At 44.7% G+C, this 23,819-nt stretch overlaps 1 protein-coding gene and 1 long non-coding RNA gene across 2 annotated transcripts in view; one reads left to right on the top strand and one right to left on the bottom strand.

Annotated features, from left to right (window-relative positions):
• Positions 1 to 1,720: 1,720 nt before the first annotated feature.
• Positions 1,721 to 23,819, bottom strand: part of kcnj6 (potassium inwardly rectifying channel subfamily J member 6) — a 57,924-nt gene continuing 35,825 nt past the window's right edge. Inside the window, exon 3 of the mRNA XM_034177485.1 lies at positions 1,721 to 2,085. Coding sequence (XP_034033376.1) covers positions 1,733 to 2,085 — 353 coding nt within the window. The 3' untranslated portion in view covers positions 1,721 to 1,732. The remainder of the gene's footprint in view (positions 2,086 to 23,819) is intronic.
• On the top strand, positions 10,465 to 19,184 carry LOC117516652. Its single transcript, XR_004562510.1, has 3 exons — positions 10,465 to 10,478; positions 12,307 to 12,309; positions 19,078 to 19,184. It is a non-coding gene; the product is annotated as an uncharacterized LOC117516652 (long non-coding RNA).

Raw genomic sequence — 23,819 nt, 5'->3', positions numbered from 1 at the left:
ATATGATTTATCCCATCATGTTACGTAAACCAGTATTGATCAGTATGTCTGGTATTTACTGGACATACCGATCAACACTGGTTTCTAAATATAAATATAACAATATAAACATATTGTATTTTATTTATATTTATTATTATTTATTTCTATATTATATTTATTTTGTGCATTTGTTTATATTTTATATTTATAATGTGTATTTGTATTTTTATGTATTTTTGCAAACTGTTTGCAAACTGTTTTTCTTTTTTAACTTTCACTTTTGACACTCTGTGTGCTTCTATGCAATATTGATGGAACATCAACTTCCCTGAGGGAGTCATCCCAAGGGATCAATAAAGTTCGATCTAATCAAATCGACTGTCACTGGAAAGTCATGACGGGCAGCACAGCGGTTTAGTGGTTAGCACTGTTGGATTTGGTGGACTGAACACTTAAACTGCCTGTCAGTGTTTGTTTGTCTGTTTGTGTCCCTGAGACAGAATGGAGGGACTTTATTCAGAGAGAGCGGCCTCAACTCCGAACACGGCACCATTTTGGTTCCAACTGCACTGAACCACTGAATGAACCTTTAATGTTTTCAACATTTTAAAAAAATAATTTAACCACATACAACAACACATCCATGTACAGGTGCTATCAAAGTTATGATGATTTATTTAATTAAATTAAAACCTGATTTATGCTTCTGCAACTATAACTCCGTGTCATGCAGTGACGTGCGTGACAGTTTAAAGTTCTCTGTCTCTGGATTTTGCTTTATTCTGGATTAATTTGACCCTCAACAAGCTTTTCTACTATTCTGATCCCCGGAGTAAACAGTGTTTAATCTGTAATCTGTAAAACGTTAGTTTGTGAATGAAGAGTGGTTCTGAACACAGGAGCCGAACTTTGACACCAACCTGCAGCTCCACTCGGTCTGTTTCCCAACACCAGGGAATAAATTCAACACCACTAATACTAACATTACTACTGTTATTAATAACAATAATAGTAAAAAGAAAATAAAAACACTCAGAATGTGAATATGCAATTTTGTCTTTATTTTTGGTATTGTTTTGTGAAACGTGAGGGAATTCTGGAGACTGAATTTTTAATCACCTTCTCTGCCAGAGGCCTCAAATGTGCAAAAGCGATGCAAAAATGCAGTTTTAAAGGGCACCGTCTGAAGTGGACAAATCATGGCTTTTCAGGGAAGAACGACACAGTTACCGCCGTGATTCAGGGCGGCTTTCAAACGCAGGCTGTTGTCACTCAGGGTTTTTTTAACCAACATGTTCTTTGTACACACACAAAATACCAGATAAAATAACTGCAGAGAATGTTTCTACATGCTTATATGTCTCTGAAAACCAGGGTTTTACATACAGTGAGGGTTTAAATATCTACAAAGCTAACAGAAATGAATTTGTATCAAATATCTTTCAAATATTCACAACTCAACAAAACAATTATTTGAAAACATTGTACAATATATACAAAAATATTTCCAAATGCAAATTCCCATCATAAGATTTCAATAGCAAAAATAATGTCATCAGTGGGAGGTGAGCGGAGAACATGCAGGTGCGGTCGGGAATAACTCAGAGAAACGCTGCTTTGGGTGCAGGATGCTCAGGATTGTCCCAGGGATCTGGTTATTCCATCATCTTACGTAAGCTTGTTTTGCCTTCCAGAAATGGAAACGTGCGTCCCGTGCGGCTCCCGTTTCTTTTTCTTCTTTTTTGTCCCTCTACACTTTTGATTCACCCTCTTTGTTGGAAATGTTCCCATTTCTCTCAGTCTGTTCTCGTGTCTCCTGGCTGTCCTGGCTGGACTTTACCTCCAGACCTTCCAGCTCAGACTCCGACAGGCCCTGCTGGCTCAGCTTACTGGCCAGCGACCAGTTAAGAGGCAAGCGTGCGCGGCCGCACATGTCGGCCAGCTCCTTGGCACTGCAGGACGGTGTGTTGGTTTCATAGATCTCGTGGAAGCTGTTGTAGTCCACTTCGTAGAAGCCATCCTCCAGTGTCAGGACTGGCGTGAAGCGGTATCCCCACTTAATTTCACTGCTGATGTACGAGCTTCGTGCTTGGCACGTCATGCCTGCAAGACACACAAGAGGAAGCTGTGAACTGTGACCTTCAGCACCTGCAGGAAAAGTTGGGGTTCGACTACTCTGACTTCCCGACTGCTTGGTCTGGAAAAGAAAGAATGTGTCTGCATTTGCTAAATGGTCCTCAGGTCTGGTTTTTCAGTCTCATACAGGTGTACTGTCCCCAAAGAATACTAGAATAGAGGTCAGAGTCCAGCAGCAGTGCTCAAACTCTGCATTCAGTATCTGTAGTTTTTATCAGTATAAGTTCTTGATTGATAAAGAACATGGCAGCCATCTATGATTAATGAACGCAACATCACTCATCTGGTTCCAGGTCACAGTGTCAGCAGACCAAGCAGCTTAATCCACATTTCCCTATCCTCAGCCAAGTCCTCAACTTCTTCCTCAGGCATTCCCAAGACAGCTGGGAGATATAATCCGTCCAGCGTGTCCTGGGCCTCCTCCCTATGCGCCTCCAAGACCTCCCTGGGGAGTCAACCGGGGGCATCCTCACAAGGTGCCCAAACCACCTCAGCTTGCTTCTTTTGACACAAACAAGCAGCGCCTCTGCTCCAAGTCCCTAGTGATAGATAGTGGAGCTTCTCACCCAGTCCAGAAGTGTAAGCCCAGATACCCGACAGAGGAATCTCGTTTTGGCTGCTTGTTCTTTCTGTCATTACCCAAAGTGTATGACCACAGGTGAGGAAAGGAGTGTAACTTGACTGATAAATGGAGAACCACACCATCTGGCTGAGGTCTTTCTACACACCATGGTCCAGTACAACAATCTGCAGGACCTCAGACACAGCACCTATCTCTCTGTCAATCTCATGCTCCAATTTACCTTCACTCTTGAACAAGACCCTGAGATATGTGAACTCTTCCACTTGGTGCATTAACTCTTCTATGACTAAGAGGGGACAATCCACCCTTTTCGGACACAGCACCATGGACTCAGATTTGGAGGTGCTGATTGTTATCCCCACTGCATCACACTCAGCCTCAAACTTGCCTTTTTTTTTTTTCGTGAAGATGGCACCGCACCCAGACACAGAGGTTGACAGGTCTCATGTGAGATATTTTAGGGGTCCAAGCCTGGCGGGGCTGGGAACCCTATTGTTTTTATTTATTTATTATTATTATTGTTGTTATTAGGGGTTCAGACCTGAATGGGCCAGTCCAGTAGGGCTATCAACACTATCATTTTTGCTTTTTAAAAAATATTTTCCCCCCACTAAATGCAATACTGCAGCCTAGACCATAGAAGCTGGAGAGTCTACTGGACCTCACAAGCTTAAATTATTAAAAGGATCTTCAAGGGCCTCAACCAAACTGAGAAACAGAGGAAGGACTTGTTAAAAACATGACACAGGAAGTTGGGCCTATCTTCACAGTGTTATCGCCAATCAAGATGAAACTCAGGATTCTGAAAAGGAATGACACAGACAGGAAGTCAGATTAATTTCTTCTCAACTGCACACTAGGGGGAGCTATAAATCTTTAAAGTTTATATCTCAAAATTGACTAATTGGAATTGTACCAAATTTCACAAAGGCTAATCTTGGGCCAACTCTTACTTGAAAACAAGTACATCACAATTGTTGAAAGGGGGTGTGGCCTATTGGCTTTTAAATTGCAAAAGTGGGTGTGGCTAACACCATTTAACATATGAAGTTGACATTTTGAGGAATGATGTAGCCCGCCTCACATTAGTGGCATCTTAAGTTATACATTTTGTTGCCTCCAAGTGGCGCTACAATAAAGAAAAATACCTTTTTGACCAAAATGCAGGGGTGGTGGCCAAGTGGTTAGTGCACTCAGTTTCAGTTCAGAAGGTTTTGGGTTCAAATCCCACCCCTGCCACATTTCTCCATGTAATGTGGAGTTGCATCTGGAAGGGCATCCGGCATAAAACCTGTGCCAATTCAACATGCAGATCCACCTTGGATTTGCTGTGGCGACCCCGAGTGCAAACAAGGGAGCAGCCGAAGGGACTTACTTACCTTTTTGACCAAAATGCTAAGACTGTACAATGCACACTCAATACTGATATATCCCTGCATTCTGTGGAGTGTGACAAATCTTGAGATATAAGGCCTGACAGGGTTTTTCTCTATATTGTCAATATATGTATTATCAAATATTAATGTCTTCACTTTGATGTACTCTCTCTAATCATGTCTTTGATTCTGTTCTCTATTTTTCATATATATGTATATGCATGTGTGAAAGTTCATGTACCATTATTCCTTTAAATAATTACTTAGTGTCAAAAGCAATCATATGGTTGGTTGGCAATCGCTGAATGGTTCAAGTGGGCAGATGATCTTTGGCCATCCAATGTGCAGATTGTTTTTCTAGAATGTCAGACTGGTTGGCTGGGGTCATGATTGACTAATCGCAGATGTGTACTTTTGATTAATGGTTCAGCCTTGAAGAAGAGCATTGTAACTGGATTGAAGGACTGGATATTGTTATGGAAAGCTTAGGAGACTGAGGGCTCAAGAACCATAACCACTTTCGGGTCCGGAACAACGCGTAAAAAAACTGTACAGTGTTAGGTCGGTGAAACCTTCGGCGGGCGAGCCGTAAAATTCTGATGTATTATATAAATATATATATATTGATATAAAAACCGGTTGGAGCAGAAGCGTGAAACAGCGGAGCTAAAACGTGATAACAGCTGAAGCGCAGCGGTGTGAATGTGTTTGAATGTGTGTGTTTTTATGACTGAGGACGTACTCAACTGAATCACAGGGGCCTGTCACCAGCCCTGAGAATCAGATCCAGATCGGTGACTGGGTGCTGATAAAGACTATTAAGAGGAAGAACTGGTCATCTCCAAGGTGGGAAGGTCCATTCCAAGTGCTGCTAACCACCCCCACTGAAAATTGCAGAAAGGTCATCTTGGGTGCATCTATCCCACCGTAAAAGACAAAGATACCTGAAAGATCCCGAACAAGACAAGGGGAGCGACGTGTAACAGTGTTGGCTGATGGCCTATAGGCCCAGTAACGGCTGAAAGCGCATCACAACAGAGACAGCGAGTGACCAGGAGTGAACAAAGAAAGACCAGAGGTTGAAACAGGTGCCAGGGTTCTGAAGCAGACAAGTAACCAGTTGTGACTGAGGGAAGGCCTGTCAACTTGAACCAGGATAAGAAGCAGACATACTACAAGCTTGAAATAAGAGCACTGACGTGACCAGACCAGGAGAAAAGAAGCAGACGAAACTGCATCTTTGAGAACGGGAGACAATCCTGTTCTATTCCTGTGCACCTGTGTTTAAAGAAAACGTCAAGAACAGGGCACAGGACAGAGTACATGACACATTATTTTAATTCCACTTGCAACATGCTTTACACATACTGATGATAGTACAGATTTATGCACTACAGCTGAAGGGAACTAACATAAAAAGAGTTCCAGATTCCCTCAGTCCCTTGCTGAACAGAACTGAGACTGTGAACTGTCACCTTCAGTCCCTAAGCCCAGACAAATTGAACCTTTTGAACTGTCACCAAAGAAAGAAGACATCTTCAAGACCAGAACTGTTGTCTCTCTTTCTCTGTCCCTAGGGAAAAAAAAAGAGAAAACCTCATGAAGGGGGAGTGAGAGAGACATAGCAACAGGTTGTTCAAAATACTGTTTTAGTTATGGAGAGCTTTGCTGCCAGAGCAGGCTGCAAATTACGCACCCGATGATGATTTTGACAATTATTGCTGTGATTGTGGCATTTACTGTGTGGTGGTATGAGAAAATATATGAACCACGTTACAATTCAGACCAGAAGGAAGGGATACATTTATTCAAATTTGGTGACAAGCACCTTTACTAACTATATACATGTGTCTTCTCAAAAACAGCAGAAAAACTTTGCAATAACAGATTATTGGACAACCCAACCTGCTTAATGATAGTCAATATAGGTTAAGATGCAATAGAAGCGATTAATAAACACATAGTTTGTGGAGTTATTCAGGGTTCTGTGTTGGCACCAAAGTTATAAGTTATGCATATTGTATATCAATGATTATGTAAATTCAGTAAATTATGTTTAGTTCAGGAGATAATTCGTAACAATTATTAGATGATCTGGGATCAAAGATGATAAAGTTGAAGAGTTGGTTCAGTTCAATATGAACAAACTGTCACTAAGTTGGTCTAAAAAAACTAAAATAATGTTATTTGGAAACTATGAAAAGGATGAACAAATACAGTTAAACATACAGGGAGTAAATGTAGAACCTGTCAGAGAGAACAAGTCGTTAGGGATGGTCATCGATGTCAGGATCAACTAGACAGCACATATCCAACGTAGTCAAGAGAAAGGACTACATACTCTGTGTTGCACACTGATTGCACCTTACTTGAACTTATGGTGCTGAAGTATCGGGCAATAACTACAACACTGCAGCACAACCATTATTCAACCTTAGAGAGAGAAAACAAAAGAAAGAGGATTAAGAATAATTCATAATGCAGGCTATCGGGATCATACCAATCCACTGTTTATTAAATCAAAGATTTTAAAACTCCATTGTTGGGGAAGTGTCGTGACACGGACCCACAACAGGGGGCGTTAATGAAGGGACAATGGAATAGCCAAAAAGTAACAATTTAATGTTGTGAAGGTGCACAACGTAATACAGACAGATACAAATATGCGTTATATCAATCCGACAAAAAGGTGACGTGTGGCAGGCTCGAAGATAGGAGACGTCCGTTGAGAGAAAAGCCGGAACCCACACAAGCCTCACCACCAACGGACCTGAAGAACACCGGAGCCGCCAAGCCCTGCGCCCCAGGTGGCCACTGTCTTCAGCAGTCAGACCCGGTACTACTGGCAGAAAACAGAAACAGTTCTGGATGAGTGTGAGTTCGCACACTCAGTAATCCCACAGTCTGTGTTCAGTAAGGAGGGAGAACCTCCACCTCCAATCACACACTCATGCAGCTCCTGAGATAACCACTTATCTGGGTGGGGTGTGAGGCAAAGCCGTCGCAGTCCACACCAAACGCCAACTCCGCAGACAGGGTATCCGTCCCAGGAAAACGGCTGCAAAAAGAGATCAGACTAATACTCGAATTTAAGGTTTAGCAGAGAATTACCTGTATGATAGAAGATTTCTCGGCGAGGAGGTGGAGTTGCAGTCCGGTCTTTGTAGTGGTGGTGATGGGTGACAGCTGGTGTTGATAGACGACAGCTGTCACCTCCAGCGGCTCCGACGCCCTCTCGGGCTTGGAGCCCGCACTCCAAGCAGGGCGCCATCTGGTGGTGGTGGGCCAGCAGTACCTCCTCTTCAGCGGCCCACACAACAGGACCCCCCTCTCAATGGGCGCCTCCTGGCGCCCGACCAGGTCTATCCGGGTGCCGGGCGTAGAAGTCGGCCAGGAGGGCCGGGTCCAGGATGAAGCTCCTTTTCACCCAGGAGCGTTCCTCGGGACCATACCCCTCCCAGTCCACCAGATACTGGAAGCCCCGACCCTTGCGACGGACGTCCAGAAGCCGACGCACGGTCCACGCCGGCTCCCCGTCGATGATCCAGGCAGGAGGGGGTGCAGGTCCAGGGGTGCAGAGCGGTGAGGTGTGGTATGGTTTGATCCGCGACACGTGAAAAACAGGATGGATCCGCAGTGAAGCTGGTAGCCGTAGCTTCACTGCGGTCGGGCTGAGGACCTTGGTGATGGGAAAGGGTCCAATATATCTGTCTTTCAGTTTCTGTGATTCCACTTGAAGTGGGATGTCCTTTGTCGACAACCATACCTCCTGCCCAGGCTGGTATGCAGGGGCCGGGGAACGCCGGCGGTCTGCATGGGCCTTGGCCCTCGTCCGTGCCTTCAACAGGGCAGAACGGGCGGTCCGACACACCCGGCGGCACCTCCTGAGGTGGGCCTGGACCGAGGGCACACCGACCTCACCCTCCACAAGTGGAAACAATGGGGGCTGGTACCCCAAACACACCTCGAACGGGGAGAGGCCGGTGGCAGACGACACTTGGCTGTTGTGGGCGTACTCGATTCAGGCCAGATGGGTGCTCCAGGCCGTCGGGTGCGCGGAGGTAATGCAACGGAGGGCCTGCTCCAACTCCTGGTTGACCCGCTCTGCCTGTCCGTTCGTCTGGGGGTGATACCCGGACGAGAGACTCACGGTGGCCCCCAGTTCCTTGCAAAAACTCCTCCAGACCTGAGAGGAGAACTGAGGGCCACGGTCTGAGACGATGTCCGCTGGTATCCCATGCAGACGCACGATGTGGTGGACCAGGAGGTCTGCTGTCTCCTGGGCCGTAGGGAGCTTCGGGAGGGCCACGAAGTGGGCCGCCTTGGAGAACCGGTCCACTATCGTTAAGATGGTGATGTGGCCCTGGGACGGCGGGAGGCCCGTGACAAAGTCCAGGCTGATGTGGGACCAGGGGCGATGAGGCACCGGTAGGGGTCGGAGGAGTCCTGAGGTCCTCTTGTGGTCCGCCTTGCCCCTGGCACAGGTGGTGCAGGCCTGGACGTAGTCCCGGACGTCGGCTTCCATAGACACCCACCAGAAGCGCTGCTGGACTACCGCCATGGTCCTGCGCACTCCGGGATGACAGGAGAGTTTGGACCCATGGCAGAAGTCCAAAACCGCAGCTCTGGCCTCTGGTGGGACGTACATCTTGTTCTTCGGGCCGGTCCCCGGGTCCGGGTTCCGTGTCAGGGCCTCCCGGACAGTCTTCTCCACGTCCCAGGTGAGGGTGGCCACGACAGTGGACTCGGGGATGATGGTCTCTGGGGGGTCTGACAGCTCGGCCTTGGCTTCCTCTTCATGCACCCGGGACAGTGCATCCGTTCTTGGTCCCGGGGCGGTACGTAATCTGGAAGTCAAAGCGCCCGAAGAACAGTGACCAGCGGGCTTGCCTGGGGTTCAACCGCTTGGCGGTCCGGATGTACTCCAGGTTCCGATGGTCCGTGAAAACCGTGAAGGGCACCGTCGCTCCCTCCAACAAGTGTCTCCACTCCTCAAGAGCCTCCTTCACCGCCAAGAGTTCCCGATTGCCGACGTCATAATTCCTCTCAGCCGGGGTCAACCTGCGGGAAAAATAGGCACAAGGGTGGAGGACCTTATCGGACTCCCCACTCTGGGACAGCACGGCTCCTATCCCTGAGTCAGAGGCATCCACTTCCACTGTGAACTGGCGAGTAGGATCGGGCTGCACCAGAACTGGTGCAGTCAAGAACCGGCGTTTCAACTCCCTAAATGCGGCTTCGCACCGATCCGACCAGGTGAAGGGGACTTTAGTGGAGGTCAGGGCAGTCAGGGGGCTAACAACCTGACTGTAACCTTTAATGAACCTCCGGTAGAAATTTGCAAAGCCGAGGAACTGTTGCAGCTTCCTACAGCTTGTTGGTTGGGGCCAATCTCTCACCGCCGCAACCTTGGACGGAGTTGGAGGAGATTATGAACCCCAGGAAGGACAAAGAAGTGCGGTGGAACTCGCACTTCACGCCCTTCACAAACAGCCGGTTCTCCAACAACCGCTGTAGGACCTGACATACATGCTTGACATGAGTCTCAGGGTCCGGAGAAAAGATGAGGATGTCGTCTAGATACACGAAGACAAACCGGTGCAGGAAGTCCCGCAAGACGTCATTAACCAAAGCTTGGAACGTTGCAGGGGCGTTTGTGAGGCCGAACGGCATGACCAGGTACTCAAAGTGACCTAAGGGGGTGTTAAATGCCGTCTTCCACTCGTCTCCCTTCCGGATCCGAACCAGGTGGTACGCATTCCTAAGATCAAGTTTGGTGAATATTTGGGCTCCATGCAGGGGCGTGAACACCAAATATAACAGAGGTAACGGGTATTGGTTGCGAACTGTGATCTCGTTCAGCGCTCTGTAATCGATGCATGGACGGAGTCCGCCGTCCTTTTTACCCACAAAAAAGAAACCAGCACCCATCGGGGAGGTGGAGTTCCGGATCAACCCGGCAGCTAACGAGTCCCGGATGTAGGTCTCCATTGATTCGCGTTCCGGACGTGAGAGGTTGTACAGCCTGCTGGACGGGTACTCAGTGCCCGGAATCAAATCGATGGTACAATCGTACGGTCAGTGCGGGGGAAGGGCGAGTGCCAGATCTTTGCTGAAGACGTCAGCAAGATCGTGGTACTCACATGGCACCGCCGTCAAATTGGGCGGGACATTGACTTCCTCCTTAGCTATCTGACCGCGTGGAACCGAGGATCCTAAACACTCCCGGTGGCAGGTTTCGCTCCACTGCGTCACAACCCCATACGGCCAATCAATCCGGGGATTGTGTTTCAACACCCATGGAAAACCCAAAATCACTCGGGAGGTAGAAGGTGTTACAAAAAACACTATTTCCTCTCTGTGATTCCCAGACACCACCAAAGTCACTGGCTGTGTCTGGTGTGTGATTAATGGAAGAAGAGTGCCATCTAGTGCTCGTACCTTCACAGGGGAAGGCAGAGCCACCAGACGGAGCCCTACTTCCTTTGCCCATCTGCTGTCCAGCAGATTCCCTTCTGACCCCGTGTCTATAAGTGCTGGGGTGTGAAGAGTTAAATCCTCACAAAGGATTGTGACTGGGATTCGTGCTGATTTTCGGGGTTCCCCCGCGTGCGTGTTATGGCCCACCCTTAGCCCAGTTTCTAAGGACGGGCGTTGTAGTTTGACCGTTTGGGACAGTTCCTCTGTATGTGATTTTTAGACCCACAGAAAAAACACTCCCCGCGGGCCTGCCTCCCTTGTCTGTCCTTTGATTTCATTTTGGCCCTGCTCGTGTCCATAGCTTCGTCAGCAGGGGGAGCAGTAGCCACACGGGGCCCTCTGGCTGTGGAGCGTGGGGACGACGGCACCCTTTCGGACCCGGAAGGAAGAGGGACGGCCCATGCCCAGTCACGCCCCCCGCCCTGCTCCCGACGGTGTTCCTCTAACCGGTTGAATAAGCGTATAACCAGGTCGACAAGCCCGATGCGGAAGTCGACTGCATACTCGGCTGCACTCCGGTGCCCCTGTCGCATTGACAGTAGCACGCTCGAAGCGGTCTCGCCTCTGTTGGGATGATCAAAAACCTGTTTGAACTCCCTTACAAACCCAGCGTATGATGTTAGGAGCCGTGAGTTCTGCTCCCAGAGCGCCGTAGCCCAGGCGCGTGCCTCTCCTCGAAGCAAATTGATGACATAAGCCACCCGGCTAGCGTCTGACGCGTACATGACGGGACGCTGTGCAAAGACGAGCGAGCACTGCATTAGGAAGTCCGCGCACGTCTCAACACAACCTCCGTACGGCTCCGGAGGGCTTATGTATGCTTCACGGGATGGTGGGGGGGTCGTTGAACGACCAGTGGAACGTTTGTGTCTGACAAAGGACCAGCAGGAGGAGGTGCTGCAGCAGCACCTTGATCGTGCGCCTCCACCCTGGCGGTGAGAGCCTCCATCCTCCGATTGAGGATAACGTTCTGCTCGGTGACCAGATCCAACCGAGCAGGGAAAGCGGTCAGTATTTGCTGCAGCTCCCCTAACACGCCTCCTGCTGGCGCCTGTGCACCTTGCTCTTCCATTGGCTTTTCAGGCTCGAGTTGACGCCCCTCGGGATCCATGACGCTGGCCGAGAAATCCTGTTGGGGAAGTGTCGTGACACGGACCCACAACAGGGGGCGTTAATGAAGGGACAATGGAATAGCCAAAAAGTAACAATTTAATGTTGTGAAGGTGCACAACGTAATACAGACAGATACAAATATGCGTTATATCAATCCGACAAAAAGGTGACGTGTGGCAGGCTCGAAGATAGGAGACACACAAGCCTCACCACCAACGGACCTGAAGAACACCGGAGCCGCCAAGCCCTGCGCCCCAGGTGGCCACTGTCTTCAGCAGTCAGACCCGGTACTGCTGGCAGAAAACAGAAACAGTTCTGGATGAGTGTGAGTTCGCACACTCAGTAATCCCACAGTCTGTGTTCAGTAAGGAGGGAGAACCTCCACCTCCAATCACACACTCGTGCAGCTCCTGAGATAACCACTTCTCTGGGTGGGGTGTGAGGTGAAGCGTCGCAGTCCACACCAAACGCCAACTCTGCAAACAGGGTATCCGTCCCAGGAAAACGGCTGCAAAAAGAGATCAGACTAATACTCGAATTTAAGGTTTAGCAGAGAATTACCTGTATGGTAGAAGATTTCTCAGCGAGGAGGTGGAGTTGCAGTCCGGTCTTTGTAGTGGTGGTGATGGGTGACAGCTGGTGTTGATAGATGACAGCTGTCACCTCCAGCGGCTCCGACGCCCTCTCGTGCTTGGAGCCTGCACTCCAAGCAGGGCGCCATCTGGTGGTGGTGGGCCAGCAGTACCTCCTCTTCAGCGGTCCATACAACATCCATGACATGATTTAATTTAAGACTGTTCGATTGATGTATAAAGTAAAACATAAGCAAGTACCTTTCAGAATTCAAGGATATTTTTTAAGGTGGCAGTAATTAAACCATTACTTAAAAAGCCATCACTTGACCCAGCTATCTTAGCTAATTATAGGCCAATCTCCAACCTTCCTTTTCTCTCAAAAATTCTTGAAAGGGTAGTTGTAAAACAGCTAACTGATCATCTGCAGAGGAATGGTCTATTTGAAGAGTTTCAGTCATGTTTTAGAATTCATCATAGTACAGAAACAGCATTAGTGAAGGTTACAAATGATCTTCTTATGGCCTCAGACAGTGGACTCATCTCTGTGCTTGTTCTGTTAGACCTCAGTGCTGCTTTTGATACTGTTGACCATAAAATTTTATTACAGAGATTAGAGCATGCCATAGGTATTAAAGGCACTGCGCTGCGGTGGTTTGAATCATATTTATCTAATAGATTACAATTTGTTCATGTAAATGGGGAATCTTCTTCACAGACTAAAGTTAATTATGGAGTTCCACAAGGTTCTGTGCTAGGACCAATTTTATTCACTTTATACATGCTTCCCTTAGGCAGTATTATTAGACGGCATTGCTTAAATTTTCATTGTTACGCAGATGATACCCAGCTTTATCTATCCATGAAGCCAGAGGACACACACCAATTAGCTAAACTGCAGGATTGTCTTACAGACATAAAGACATGGATGACCTCTAATTTCCTGCTTTTAAACTCAGATAAAACTGAAGTTATTGTACTTGGCCCCACAAATCTTAGAAACATGGTGTCTAACCAGATCCTTACTCTGGATGGCATTACCCTGACCTCTACTAATACTGTGAGAAATCTTGGAGTCATTTTTGATCAGGATATGTCATTCAAAGCGCATATTAAACAAATATGTAGGACTGCTTTTTTGCATTTACGCAATATCTCTAAAATTAGAAAGGTCTTGTCTCAGAGTGATGCTGAAAAACTAATTCATGCATTTATTTCCTCTAGGCTGGACTATTGTAATTCATTATTATCAGGTTGTCCTAAAAGTTCCCTAAAAAGCCTTCAGTTAATTCAAAATGCTGCAGCTAGAGTACTGACGGGGACTAGAAGGAGAGAGCATATCTCACCCATATTGGCCTCTCTTCATTGGCTTCCTGTTAATTCTAGAATAGAATTTAAAATTCTTCTTCTTACTTATAAGGTTTTGAATAATCAGGTCCCATCTTATCTTAGGGACCTCATATTACCATATCACCCCAATAGAGCGCTTCGCTCTCAGACTGCAGGCTTACTTGTAGTTCCTTTTTGCTAAAGCTTATAGTTAGGGCTGGATCAGGTGACCCTGAACCATCCCTTAGTTATGCTGCTATAGACTTAGACTGCTGGGGGGTTCCCATGATGCACTGAGTGTTTCTTTCTCTTTTTGCTCTGTATGCACCACTCTGCATTTAATCATTAGTGATCGATCTCTGCTCCCCTCCACAGCATGTCTTTTTCCTGGTTCTCTCCCTCAGCCCCAACCAGTCCCAGCAGAAGACTGCCCCTCCCTGAGCCTGGTTCTGCTGGAGGTTTCTTCCTGTTAAAAGGGAGTTTTTCCTTCCCACTGTCGCCAAGTGCTTGCTCACAGGGGGTCGTTTTGACCGTTGGGGTTTTTACATAATTATTGTATGGCTTTTGCCTTACAATATAAAGCGCCTTGGGGCAACTGTTTGTTGTGATTTGGCGCTATATAAATAAAATTGAATTGAATTGAATGTTTCTATATATCACATACCAGGTATCATGGATCAGTTTGGATATGTCAAAATACTTGAAGAGGTCATGTTACTTTATGCTGAAGAGGACATGCCCTTGAAATGGGTGTTTCAACAAGACAATGACCCCAAGCACACTAGTAAATGAGCAAAATCTTGGTTCCAAACCAACAAAATTAATGCCTCGCAGATGTGAAGAAATCATGAAAAACTGGTTATACAACTAAATACTAGTTTAGTGATTCACAGGATTGCTAAAAAAGCAGTTTGAACATAATAGTTTTGAGTTTGTAGCATCAACACCCCCTTTACTGCTTTTTTTTTTACTAACAGCCCAATTTCATAGCCTTAAGAGTGTGCATATCATGAATGCTTGGTCTTGTTGGATTTGTGAGAATCTACTGAATCTACTGGTACCTTGTTTCCCATGTAACAATAAGAAATATACATATAATAAATATAATATAACCTGGATTAATCTTTTTAGTCACATAGCACTACTATTATTCTGAACACTACTGTAAAAATAATATATATATATAAAAACCCATTTAATTAAGGTGCTGAAAGTTTATCTATTATTACTGTAGCTGCTCACATCATACTGTAAAGCAGTATTTCAGGCTCCTCTCCTGTGGAACCAGCTCCCAATTCGGATCAGGGAGACAGACACCCTCTCTACTTTTAAGATTAAGCTTAAAACTTTCCTTTTTGCTAAAGCTTATAGTTAGGGCTGGATCAGGTGACCCTGATCCATCCCTTAGTTATGCTGCTATAGACTTAGACTGCTGGGGGGGTCCCATAAGTGGTTCTTTTTATTCACCTCTTTTTGCTCTGTATGCACCACTCTGCATTTAATCATTAGTGATTGATCTCTGCTCCCCTCCACAGCATGTCTTTTTCCTGATTCTCTCCCCTCAGCCCCAACCAGTCCCAGCAGAAGACTGCCCCTCTCTGAGCCTGGTTCTGCTGGAGGTTTCTTCCTGTTAAAAGGGAGTTTTTCCTTCCCACTGTCGCCAAGTGCTTGCTCATAGGGGGTTGTTTTGACCTTTGGGGTTTTTCCGTGATTATTGTATGGCTTTGCCTTACAATATAAAGCGCGTTGGGGCAACTGTTTGTTGTGATTTGGCGCTATATAAATAAAATTGATTTGATTTGTATTCTGTTGGTAAATTGCTTAGGCCCTCATGGAACTTTTTTGTAAGCTCATGTGTGTTCTCAGGCTCAAATTCTGTTTCATTTAGTTGGTTTATTCCAGATGTACACTCACTCTTCCAGCAAGTTAGCCCCTTTTTTTAAATTCTCTGTTTTTGTCCCTTGTAGTTTTTTTGGGGTTTAATAGTTTGTGGTTGCTTCCGGAACGGTTTTTGGTTTTTCTGCATTTTGTGTTTTGGAATAATTTGAGTTTTGTTTCCTGAGTCATCCAATTTTTCATCTCCTTTCCAGTTGCTTTTTTGGGTCGTTTGGTTTTTATTGTTTGTTTTTTTTGTGTGTGTGTGTGTCCCTGGGCTATGTTTCTCATTTCTACTCTAGTTCACCTCTTTTTTGGTTCAATGATCGGGTTTCTTAATGCTTGCCATTCCTCTGTTGCCCTAGTTTTTCTTTTTCCAAATTTTTACTTCTTGTGTAAAAATTTTTACTTCTCAGTCATGTTGTCCGTCCAGTCTTACAGCCAACCTCTAGACTCACCCATGACCCTGAGTTGGTCTCACAGCCGGTCTACCAACTCGCCTATGGACCGTAGTTGGCCTAACGGCCAGTTTAGGGCTCGTCCACAGGCCTTATTAGATTTGTCCCAGCTTCACTAACAAAGTGCTTAGAATAGATGTATTTGTCCTTCTTGACATGTTTGTGGGAGAAATTTGGTCGACCACAAGCACGACTCGAGTCCACCACTTGTGGTTTCAAAGACGGGATAAAGTTTACTCCTTCAATGCAATCCTAATCTTGAATCGATCCGAGTCCGACACAGGTCATAGCTATGGTGCTTTGTTGCCACAGTTTTTGGCTTGAAGGGCTATTCTGCAGAAAATAAAATGAAAAAGCTGACTTGGTCCTTTTAAACGGAGGGAAACGTTCAGTGCAGACTTCTCCTCCTTCAGCCATGATGCAGAGCTAGCTAACGTTAGCTGCCTTTCTGATTTTAGAGATATTGCGTAAATGCAAAAAAGCAGTCCTACATATTTGTTTAATATGCGCTTTGAATGACATATCCTGATCAAAAATGACTCCAAGATTTCTCACAGTATTACTAGAGGTCAGGGTAATGCCATCCAGAGTAAGGATCTGGTTAGACACCATGTTTCTAAGATTTGTGGGGCCAAGTACAATAACTTCAGTTTTATCTGAGTTTAAAAGCAGGAAATTAGAGGTCATCCATGTCTTTATGTCTGTAAGACAATCCTGCAGTTTAGCTAATTGGTGTGTGTCCTCTGGCTTCATGGATAGATAAAGCTGGGTATCATCTGCGTAACAATGAAAATTTAAGCAATACCGTCTAATAATACTGCCTAAGGGAAGCATGTATAAAGTGAATAAAATTGGTCCTAGCACAGAACCTTGTGGAACTCCATAATTAACTTTAGTCTGTGAAGAAGATTCCCCATTTACATGAACAAATTGTAATCTATTAGACAAATATGATTCAAACCACCGCAGCGCAGTGCCTTTAATACCTATGGCATGCTCTAATCTCTGTAATAAAATTTTATGGTCAACAGTATCAAAAGCAGCACTGAGGTCTAACAGAATAAGCACAGAGATGAGTCCACTGTCCGAGGCCATAAGAAGATCATTTGTAACCTTCACTAATGCTGTTTCTGTACTATGATGAATTCTAAAACCTGACTGAAACTCTTCAAATAGACCATTCCTCTGCAGATGATCAGTTAGCTGTTTTACAACTACCCTTTCAAGAATTTTTGAGAGAAAAGGAAGGTTGGAGATTGGCCTATAATTAGCTAAGATAGCTGGGTCAAGTGATGGCTTTTTAAGTAATGGTTTAATTACTGCCACCTTAAAAGCCTGTGGTACATAGCCAACTAACAAAGATAGATTGATCATATTTAAGATCGAAGCATTAAATAATGGTAGGGCTTCCTTGAGCAGCCTGGTAGGAATGGGGTCTAATAAACATGTTGATGGTTTGGATGAAGTAACTAATGAAAATAACTCAGACAGAACAATCGGAGAGAAAGAGTCTAACCAAATACCGGCATCACTGAAAGCAGCCAAAGATAACGATACGTCTTTGGGATGGTTATGAGTAATTTTTTCTCTAATAGTTAAAATTTTGTTAGCAAAGAAAGTCATGAAGTCATTACTAGTTAAAGTTAATGGAATACTCAGCTCAATAGAGCTCTGACTCTTTGTCAGCCTGGCTACAGTGCTGAAAAGAAACCTGGGGTTGTTCTTATTTTCTTCAATTAGTGATGAGTAGAAAGATGTCCTAGCTTTACGGAGGGCTTTTTTATAGAGCAACAGACTCTTTTTCCAGGCTAAGTGAAGATCTTCTAAATTAGTGAGACGCCATTTCCTCTCCAACTTACGGGTTATCTGCTTTAAGCTACGAGTTTGTGTGTTATACCACGGAGTCAGGCACTTCTGATTTAAAGCTCTCTTTTTTAGAGGAGCTACAGCATCCAAAGTTGTCTTCAATGAGGATGTAAAACTATTGACGAGATACTCTAGCTCACTTACAGAGTTTAGGTAGCTACTCATGACATGAGATATGGAGTCCCACAGAGGTTCATCTTAGGCCCCCTGCAGTTCTCCCTTTATCTAGCACCCCTTGGGCACATATTCCGGCATTTTGGGATTACTTTTTATTGCTATGCTGACTCACTTGTACATGCCGATAACTGCTGGTAATCTCATACACATAAAGTCCTTAGAGGATTACCTTGCATCAGTGAAAACATGGATGTTGAGCAATTTCTTACGTTTAAACTCGGACCGAAATGATGGTTCTTGGTCCAGCAAGAAATTGGCATCAGTTTGATCAGCTAAGGCTTAAGGTAGAATTGTGTGTCATACATCAAACTGACAAAGAGAGGAAATGTGGGGTGATTTTTGACCCCATGTTGTCCTTTGACCTACACATTGGGGAGGTGATGGTCTAGTGGTTCAGTGTTGGGCTCAAGACCAGAGGATCCTCGGTTCAAATCCCAGCCTGACTAGAAAATCACTAAGGGCCCTTGGGCAAGGTCCTTAATCCCCTAGTTCAGGGGTGGCCAAGTTCGGTCCTCGAGAGCCACCTTCCTGACACTCTTAGTTGTCTCCCTGCTCCAACACACCTGAATCCAATGAAAGGCTCATTAAAAGTCTGCTAACGAGTCTTTCATTGGATTCAGGTGTGTTGGAGCAGGGAGACAACTAAGAGTGTCAGGAAGGTGGCTCTCGAGGACCGAACATGGCCACCCCTGCCCTAGTTGCTCCCAGTGTGCAGTGAGCGATTGCAAGGCAACATGCTGATATCGGGGTGAATGTGAGGCATCATTGTAAAGTGCTTTGAGTGTCTGATACAGATGGAAAAGTGCTTTATAAATGCAGTAGGGCTGAAACGATTAGTCGAGTAACTCAAATAATTCAATTACAAAAAATGTTTGAGGCAAATTCTGTGCCTCAAAACTTCGTTTAACGTTGTATGTATTATATATATTATATAATATATACATATTATATGCCAAGCCTGTGTGTGGTGCTGTAACATCCCCAGAAGAAAAAAAAAAGACTAGAGCAAGCACGCGGGACACAAATTTGCGAAACGTAGGATGGTAGCGGAAGGTTCCGGCCTTTTCACTTCTGGGTTCCGCCCTATTGGCCTCTGATTGGCTAGATTCTAGCCAGTCAGAGGCTAATAGGGCTATTCAACTATATTTTTCCGGGGGCCAAATTTGTCAGAATACTATGATCTGTGGGCCGGACATTCTCGTGACCTGTACTATTACTCTCGGATGTACAATTGAGACAGATGCTACTGCATTTCTTTTTCCCTTTTTATTTAACAGAACATCAAAAGTATATACTAATGAAGTCACTGAGTGTGGGAAAGTGCAGCAGCCTGTCATTAAGATCACATGTGAAAATGTCTATTTTTTTATAAAAGCAGTCAGCTTTTCAACCACATCAGCCACTGTTTTATCCTCCCCTGAAGACTCAGATTAAGACCATTCAAATGATGCATGATATCACTTAAAAAGCACATTTCTGAGACAAATTTCTCATCCAGCATTTTTGTCAGAAATGTTTCAGCCTTCTTGTGCTTGCATTCACATAGAAAGGTGATCATTTCCTCCCTCAGTTCACAGACCACCTGACGTTGTGTAACAGTAGGTCAGAGTGCTCAGCTGACATATCAGCAAGTCGTCTGCCAAACAACCTGTGCTGAAGACTGGATGCTGCTCTGATAAAGTTCACTGCAGCAATCACAGAGTCCGTGGTACTTTTCAACTCAGCACTAAGCTGAGAGCAGAGGACACTCTGGTGAACGAGACAGTGGACAGACTGTAGTTTTGGTGCAACAGCAGACGGTCGTGCAGACAGTCCTTTGACCCTTCCTGCCATTGAGGGAGCTCCATCTGTAACCAGCAGGTTAACACGGTCCAGGTCCAGTCCATTGTCTTTAAAAAAGCAATAAGCTTTTAGAAATTTATTTCCCCTGTTGTTTGTCCTTCCAGTGGAATTAGGCCCAACAGATCCTCCTTGAAATGGTCACCGTTGAAAAACCGCACATACAAACAAAGTTGTGCTGTATCAGAGCTGTCAGCTGACTCATCCACAGCCAGCGACATGAATTCAGCTTTCTTCAACTGAGTTAGAAGAGTCTCGAAAATGTCTGTGGCTAAAACATCCAGTCGTCTTGCAGCTGTTGTATCTGACAGAGGGATTGACTTGATTGAACCTGCTGTTTTAGCTTGTGCGCTACCAGCTCGTCGACGGCAGCTAATATACATTCTTTCACTGTTTTGGAGTCAGTCGGCATTTTCTTTTTACAACCCCTGGCAAAACTTATGGAATCACCGGCCTCGGAGGATGTTCATTCAGTTGTTTAATTTTGTAGAAAAAAAAGCAGATCACAGACATGACACAAAACTAAAGTCATTTCAAATGGTAACTTTCTGGCTTTAAGAAACACTATAAGAAATCAAGAAAAAAAGATTGTGGCAGTCAGTAACGGTTACTTTTGTAGACCAAGCAGAGGAAAAAAATATGGAATCACTCAATTCTGAGGAATAAATTATGGAATCACCCTGTAAATTTTCATCCCCAAAACTAACACCTGCATCATATCAGATCTGCTCATTAGTCTGCATCTAAAAAGGAGTGATCACACCTTGGAGAGCTGTTGCACCAAGTGGACTGACATGAATCATGGCTCCAACACGAGAGATGTCAATTGAAACAAAGGAGAGGATTATCAAACTTTTAAGAGGGTAAATCATCACACAATGTTGCAAAAGATGTTGGTTGTTCACAGTCAGCTGTGTCTAAACTCTGGACCAAATACAAACAACATGGGAAGGTTGTTAAAGGCAAACATACTGGTAGACCAAGGAAAACATCAAAGCGTCAAGACAGAAAACTTAAAGCAATATGTCTCAAAAATCAAAAAATGCACAACAAAACAAATGAGGAACGAATGGGAGGAAACTGGAGTCAACGTCTGTGACCGAACTGTAAGAAACCGCCTAAAGGAAATGGGATTTACATACAGAAAAGCTAAACAAAAGCCATCATTAACACCTAAACAGAAAAAAACAAGGTTACAATGGGCTAAGGAAAAGCAATCGTGGACTGTGGATGACTGGATGAAAGTCATATTCAGTGATGAATCTCGAATCTGCATTGGGCAAGGTGATGATGCTGGAACTTTTGTTTGGTGCCGTTCCAATGAGATTTATAAAGATGACTGCCTGAAGAGAACATGTAAATTTCCACAGTCATTGATGATATGGGGCTGCATGTCAGGTAAAGGCACTGGGGAGATGGTCATTACATCATCAATAAAAGCACAAGTTTACGTTGATATTTTGGACACTTTTCTTATCCCATCAATTGAAAGGATGTTTGGGGATGATGAAATCATTTTTCAAGATGATAATGCATCTTGCCATAGAGCAAAAACTGTGAAAACATTCCTTGCAAAAAGACACATAGGGTCAATGTCAACGAGCAGATCTGATTTGATGCAGGTGTTAGTTTTGGGGATGAAAATTTACAGGGTGATTCCATAATTTATTCCTCAGAATTGAGTGATTCCATATTTTTTTTTCCTCTGCTTGGTCTAAAAAAGTAACTGTTACTGACTGCCACAATCTTTTTTTCCTGATTTCTTATAGTGTTTCTTAAAGCCAGAAAGTTGCCATTTGAAATGACTTTAGTTTTGTGTCATGTCTGTGATCTGCTTTTTTTCTACAAAATTAAACTGAATGAACATCCTCCGAGGCCGGTGATTCCATAATTTTTGCCAGGGGTTGTAGTAAGAACCCGCAACACGCAGGGATGCTGGTGTTGTCGTCTGTTGCAGAGTGCAGCTACGGGAGAAGATTGCAGTGCTTCCCTTGTAGTTCATATTAAGTCCTTTTATTTTTATTTGATGAGCATCAGAATCCGGTGGATATTCATTGTCAAAACGGGAGTGAGTCGTAATGAAGTGCCTCCGCACATTATATTACTTATTCACCGAGCAACAGTCAGAACACAGCAGGAACATAGAATTGCCTTTGGCATTTTCTACATGCACATATTCATCAGTCCAGTCATTATTAAATCTTCTATTTTCGTTGTCAACTTTACTTCTCTTCTCCTTTGAATGCACCCGGTTGTTGTCGTCTTCTTCTTCGTTCGAGTTTATTGGCGGTTTGCAAATCAATATGGTACATTACCGCCACCAACTGTTCAAGTGCCCGCAATGCCTTCACATGAGGTGGGGCTGTTTGAAAACAGCGCTGACATGCCGTAAAGGATTCAACGTGCTGCAAAGCGCCACAAAGTGGCATAAAATGCCGAAAATTGGCGAATGCACTTTGTAGCGGCTTTTTATCGTGTATTTATTAATATTTATGGGTAAATGAATAGCCCTGGGCTAGAAGGTGAGCAGCAGTCGAAGTCTGTTTGAAACGTTATCTGATGCTCGAGAAGGACAGACTGACTGACTGACAGCTGAGCAGAGAGAAATGTTTGAAAAGTGGTAAATCTTTTAAGCTAAGTGGTAAATATATCTGCAACTTATTAGAAAGCTGTACTTTGTTATCACAGGTGAATAGTTTATCAGTGTCTGCTCACCATCACATCTTCAGTAAAGTTACGGTCCTTGTAGTGATCAAACTAACGTTAACTTTATCTACGCTGTCATTTCCGCTCAACCTCCACATGGCTGCTTGCAGCTATATTTTTTAAGTATTTGTATTTGTTTTTGGCTGCTCCTGCACATTAATTTTAATATGTGCATGGTCCCAGATTAAATAAGATATAAGTTTATCAGTATAAACAGATAAACAGTATAAACAGTCATGTCTATACTGCAATTAGTATTATATTACCATTACAATTTCCTGTCAACACATAAATTCAAGTGTTTTTCTTTGTGCCTTTTTGATATTAGATTTCTACAGTCTAGTAATAAACTGGTTCCATTATACATGTTCAGGCCTTATTTCCCTTATAGACCGTTGGTTTCTTCCTGAATACTCTATTGGCTTTGCTCAAAACGTAAATGAGTCCACCCACCACTTTAATCATATCTTAGATCTTATTCTGACTTATGGTATGGAAATAGAAGACTTTGCTTGCCTCTACTGGTGGTTGGCTCTCACTGCGGTATTGTATCACTTCCTGTTCCGGAGCACAGCGGTGTTTTGCTGTATCTGTTAGCTGTTTAATCTGCGCAGTTAGATTGATCTAGTTATCTAGATTACGATTTGTTTCCCAGTGTAATCTTTACGTGCCTTAACTAAAGCACTCCTTCTGCTGAATCACCTCTAAATTATTTACACGTTATTCACTTTGCGTGTTTTTAGGAATCCACTAGCTTAGCATAGCTACTAGCTCTTAGCCGATTTAGCATGGCGGCTTCTCCTGTCTCTCCCGCACTTTTCTGCTCTGGGTGTGAAATGTTTAGTTATTCCTCGGCCTCCTTTAGCAGTAACGGTACTTGTAATAAGTGTAGCTTATTCATAGCTTTGGAGGCCAGGCTGGGCGAATTGGAGACTCGGCTCCGCACCTTGGAAAATTCTACAGCTAGCCAGGCCCCTGTAGTCGGTGCGGACCAAGGTAGCTTAGCCGCCGTTAGTTACCCCCTGGCAGATCCCGAGCAGCCGGGAAAAGCAGGCTGACTGGGTGACTGTGAGGAGGAAGCGTAGTTCTAAACAGAAGCTCCGTGTACACCGCCAACCCGTTCACAATTCTAACCGTTTTTCCCCACTTGACGACACACCCGCCGAGGATCAAACTCTGGTTATTGGCGACTCTGTTTAGCGAAATGTGAAGTTAGCGACACCAGCAACCATAGTCAATTGTCTTCCGGGGGCCAGAGCAGGCGACATTGAAGGAAATTTGAAACTGCTGGTTAAGGCTAAGCGTAAATTTGGTAAGATTGTAATTC

The sequence above is a fragment of the Thalassophryne amazonica genome, chromosome 9 (genome assembly GCF_902500255.1).
Source record: "Thalassophryne amazonica chromosome 9, fThaAma1.1, whole genome shotgun sequence".
Classification (NCBI taxonomy): Eukaryota; Metazoa; Chordata; class Actinopteri; order Batrachoidiformes; family Batrachoididae; genus Thalassophryne; species Thalassophryne amazonica.
Note: the sequence above shows the minus strand (reverse complement) of the source record. Positions and strands in the feature narration are given on the sequence as shown.